Source organism: Panicum virgatum, chromosome 9N (assembly GCF_016808335.1).
Source record: "Panicum virgatum strain AP13 chromosome 9N, P.virgatum_v5, whole genome shotgun sequence".
Taxonomy (NCBI): domain Eukaryota; kingdom Viridiplantae; phylum Streptophyta; class Magnoliopsida; order Poales; family Poaceae; genus Panicum; species Panicum virgatum.
The window spans coordinates 53,306,371-53,310,837 of record NC_053153.1 but is presented as its reverse complement, the minus strand read 5'-3'; the positions used below and the strand labels follow the sequence as shown (position 1 = coordinate 53,310,837).

The window sequence follows — 4,467 nt, the reverse complement described above, 5'->3', positions numbered from 1 at the left end:
TCTTTCCCTCCATTGAAAAAGCTTGACCTACCGGTGAGGAAAAAAAAGAAGCATGGAGTAGTAGGAGTAATAACCACGAGGAAAGCTAGCTGTTGCAACCCGATGAGAGCAAAGTACTCCGATGCATCTAAGAGAAATAGCGGAAAAATCTAACCTAGAAAAAAAACAGAGAACCGAAGGACGACGACGACGACGAACAAACTGATTGATGAACACATACATATACAAATATCTAGAGCTTGGTTCCTTCGGAAATTGCTGAGCACATCTGATCTGTCACTCACTCAAGAAGATGGCACTCGCGCTCACGTTGCACGCATACACTGATACATACACGTACCATTGGAGCAGTACGGACGGTCTGCGTGCCATAACTAACATGCATGCTCGCTAAATTAAATCACAATCAGGACCATCCGTGTACGCGATACATCATACATGGCGTTTTTGGGCCCATGATTGCTCACAAAACGACCACAATTATACCAACAGAATTCATTGATCTCTCATAGAGCTTGGAAGCGGGGAGTAGTAGGTACCAACAATTTAATTGTAATTAACAAAAGGAGAAAGGAAAAAAATATCTGGAATACGCATGGCGATCGAAGAAAGAAAAGAAGAAACGGCGGCAGAATTTCGTTCGCAAAAGGATCTAGAGGGCTCCGCGCATGCAATGCACGGCCAGCTCCCCGGCCCGGGCCTCTCTCCGGCCGGCTGGCTAGCTATCAACACACGCCATAGTCGCGGAACATGAGCTCCGGCCTCGGCCCGGCGGACCCTGCCGCCGCCGCCGCGGCCGCGGCCGCGTCGCGGTGGCTGCCGCGGATCAGGATCAGCTCCTTCTGGCGGCGAAGCTCCATGACCTTGCGGTGCGAGTTGGAGTGGTGCGTCAGCACGAACGTGGGGCTGGCCGCCGGCCGGTACTCCGGCATCAGACGCCCGGACTTGAACCGCACGCCGCACGCGTTGCACAGGGTCTTGGGGCCCAGCGGCCCGGTCCGCCACTGCGGCGTCTTCTCCGACGCGCAGTGCGTGCACCGCCGCACGCCGCCCTCCATGCCCACCTCCGGCGCGGCCCCGCCGGGGCCCGGGCTCTTCTTGCCGCGGCTGCCGCTGGCGCCGTTCGGACGCGCAGGCTTGTTCGACGACGGGAAGTCCGAGGACGAGCAGGACGATGACGATGGCGACGACTGCGACGCCGGGCGCGGCACGAGGGAGTGCCACGCCGCGGCAGCCAGGGCGGTCGCGCGGGACCTCTTGCTACGCGCGCCGCGCCCGGGCGCGGCCGTGACGCAGCTGTCCTGACCGGCCGAGTTGCCACCACCGTTGCCGGCCGCGTTAGCTGCGGCAGCCGCCGCCATTGCGGCATGCGCCGCCGACGAGTAATTCGGCATGTCGGAGTAGGAGTCGTCCACGAACTTGGATAGCCACTCCAGCTCCGCAGCTTCCTCGCTCTGCATCATCATCATGTATCGCAATTGTCGTTCAGCGATCTATCTCATGCATGCTTCTCGATCTAAGTAGGTAACTAATTAAGCTAGAAACACATGCATATAGGTAGCTACTGCTGTAGATGCATGCTGGCTGCTGTGTGATCGTCAATTTGGTGCTTACGGGTATGTAAAACTCGTCTGCGAAGGAGAGGAGCGACGTCTGGTGATCCGACGAGTTGGCGGTGGGCGACGGCTCACCCATGACCGCCGAGTGATGCCCGTTGTCCGTGGCCGCCGCGGCGGCGGCGGTGGGGAAGAAGTCGTGGGCGCCGGCGCCGGCGCCGGTGGAGAGGTCGAGGAGCTCGTCGACCCGCATGGCGTCGCCCATGGGCGGCATCCCGTAGTAATGGTGGTGGTGCGGCGCGGCGAAGGTGGCGGCACCACTGTGGTGGCTGCTCATCGGCGCGGCGGTGATGCTGGAGGCGTTGTGGTGGTGGGCGTGGTACGTGCCCATGCCCATGCCGAGCTCGACCCCCATGGCCATTTCCCACTCCGACGCCATCGCGGGCACTAGAGCTAACCGTACGGCGTGGTACTTAACCCGGCACTGGGCAGTTCCTTGAGGCGAGCAAGTGAGACAGTGCTCGTTCTAGTACGAGCTAGCAGCTAGAGCCTTGGGAGTAGCAGTGGCGAGAGAGAGTGAGGGGGAGGAGGGGGAGAGGCGAGTGGCGTGATGAGAGGGGGAGAGGCGCGAGGAGGGGGAGAAGAAATAGTGCTGGGCTTTGGAGGGCTCCAGTCACTCGATCACCAGTAACGGAGCAAGGGGTTGTTGCGAACAATGCGAGGTAATTAATATAGAGCGGGGGGAGGGGGGGGCTAGCTAGTGGCGCGCAGTGCATGTGTGTGCACAAAACTATTATATGTTTGACAAAAGCTGTGCAGAAGATAGCATTAGGGAGGTGCGATTAGGGGGAGTGTAGAATTAGCAAGCAGAGGGAGAGGAAGCCGCAGCCCAGCACGGCAGCAGGCCCAACGTGACCCATCCCATGCACTGCATCCCATCCTCTCTCTCTCTCTCTGCAAACCCACATTCTCATATGCTCCACCACCACTCATCTCTTTCTCTCTCACCCCCTTACCTAGCATAATTCCGTTAGCTACTGGCTGTACTAGTAGCAGCAGTCTCAGTATTTTTTTCTTTTGAAGAGGGAGGGAGAGAGAAGAAAGAATCCTGTTACTTTAACCGCAATGCATGCACACGACCACGTGACTCGATGAGCTGTAGCGTGTGCAAGTGTCCATGGAAGTGGATGCCGAAGCATCCTGGCGGAAATCAATGCTGCTCACCTCGCAGGGGCATTCGTACGCCGCAGCAGCAGGGGCAGGGCCCGGGGGGAAAGTCCGCCACGCACCGAGAATGGTTAATCGGTCAATTTCCCTCCGTCCTCTCCTCTCCCCCGCCCGCCCTATCTACCCGACGGACGGAAGTGACTGGCCTGCCGTTCCCGGATGGGCTGGCGCGCGCCTTCGCTCGCCGCCTCGGCCGCTCGTCTTTGCCGGTCTCGGCATGCAATAAAGCCACCGCCGCACCCCCGCCGTTAGATGGTGACCTCGCGCCCTCGCCTCGACGGATTTGGGAGGGGAGGCCGCCGGCCGGGCTCGCGGGCGGAGCAGAGGCCAGCTGCGTGCATGCTTCGGTATGCGGCGACTTGGCACATGCGCCATCAAGGCCGGTCGGCTTGTACGTCGACGCGCGGGCAGAGCCGCAGCTCGCTAGGAAAGCTAGCGTAAAGGCGAGCCTTCCCGCGCCACCACACGCTGCTTGGCCGCTCCGGTAAGCGCAGCACGCAGCAGCGGTCGTAATGGCTCGCAGGCGGCAGCGCAGCACAGGAACCACTCGATCGAACTGCGCTGCGGCAGGGGCTCCGCAGCCTTTCCGGTTAACGATCGATCACCGCGGCCGGTTCGTACGATCATCGAGCGAGAAAGTGAGAGGGAGGTCGCGTGGTACGTCGCCTCGTACGGTGAATTGATGGGGCTCATTGATTATTACTGGCTGTAACACACAGTTCGTTTCGAACCCCCCCCCCCCCCCCCCCCCCTAATTAAAACCGGCCGGGTGTGCCGGGTGTGGGGGCGGCCGGAGCCGGTATCTAGAAGCTACTCCTCCGTTTCAAATTATAGATGGTTTGATTTTTTTAATATCAAATTTGATCACTCGTCTTATACAAAAAATTTATACAAACATAGTCAAATTTAAACCATTCTTCAAGAACTTGTATTAATAAAGTAAGCCACAATAAGAGAAGTGATGTTTTGCACAAATTTTTTAATAAGACGAGTGGTCAAACTTGGAGTTGAAAAAGTCAAACGATCTACAATTTGGAACGAAGTGTCGGTGTTTACCGCTAAGCCTGCTCAGGGATACCCTTAGTAGTGGTTTGTAGGTATGGATCGACTGCTCTAGAACTCGATGGTACAAGGAACACAAAGATTTAGACAGGTTCGGGCCGCGAGTTTGCGTAATACGCTACGTCCTGTGTGGTTTGTATTGCCTTAAGTGTTGATGATTGTTTGGAGGGGGTCCCTGCCTGCCCTTATATATCCGGGGGGACAGGGTTACACGGAAAGTCCTAGCCGAGTACAGTTGGAGTCCTACTACAACACAATCGGGTAGTTTTCTTTGTACTGCAGCTAGTTCTATGCCTATTCGGGTAGTTACAAAAGAGATAAGGTATATCCATGAGCTATCCCTTACTCTAGAACATTCTATGTCTATAAGCAGTCCCTTACTCTTTTTCGGGTAAAATCCCAGAAAAATGATACAATTGGATCCGCCACACTGATTGCACCCGAAATAATTTCAGGAATAAAACCCGAGATGTACGGCTCTTTATTCAGTGCTCATATGAGGCGTTACTGTTTGGAGAATCTGTATTATTGCAGCTTTGACTGCGTCCGTGAATGCTGCCATGAATGCATCCGTGAAACGTGCACTGTTGATTCACGGGTTCTCTTTCAGCAAGTCTCCTTG

At 56.4% G+C, this 4,467-nt stretch overlaps 1 protein-coding gene across 1 annotated transcript; it reads right to left on the bottom strand.

Moving 5' to 3' along the window:
- Window positions 1-480: 480 nt before the first annotated feature.
- Window positions 481-2,287, bottom strand: LOC120692171 (GATA transcription factor 2-like). The gene is made up of 2 exons (XM_039975410.1): window positions 1,615-2,287; window positions 481-1,454 (listed from the first exon to the last, which is right to left on the bottom strand). The coding sequence occupies exons 1-2, from the start codon at window positions 1,993-1,995 to the stop codon at window positions 726-728; spliced, it is 1,110 nt and encodes a 369-aa protein (XP_039831344.1). The 5' UTR covers window positions 1,996-2,287; the 3' UTR covers window positions 481-725.
- Between the last annotated feature and the right edge of the window lie 2,180 nt (window positions 2,288-4,467).

What these genes read in the sequence shown, in the direction of transcription:
- LOC120692171 (XM_039975410.1), bottom strand. Translation starts at nt 1,995, where the DNA reads ATGGCGTCGGAGTGGGAAATGGCCATGGGGGTCGAGCTCGGCATGGGC. An exon ending in CAGACGAGTTTTACATACCC is followed by an intron (nt 1,455 to 1,614) that starts GTAAGCACCAAA and finishes ATGATGATGCAG; the next exon opens with AGCGAGGAAGCTGCGGAGCT.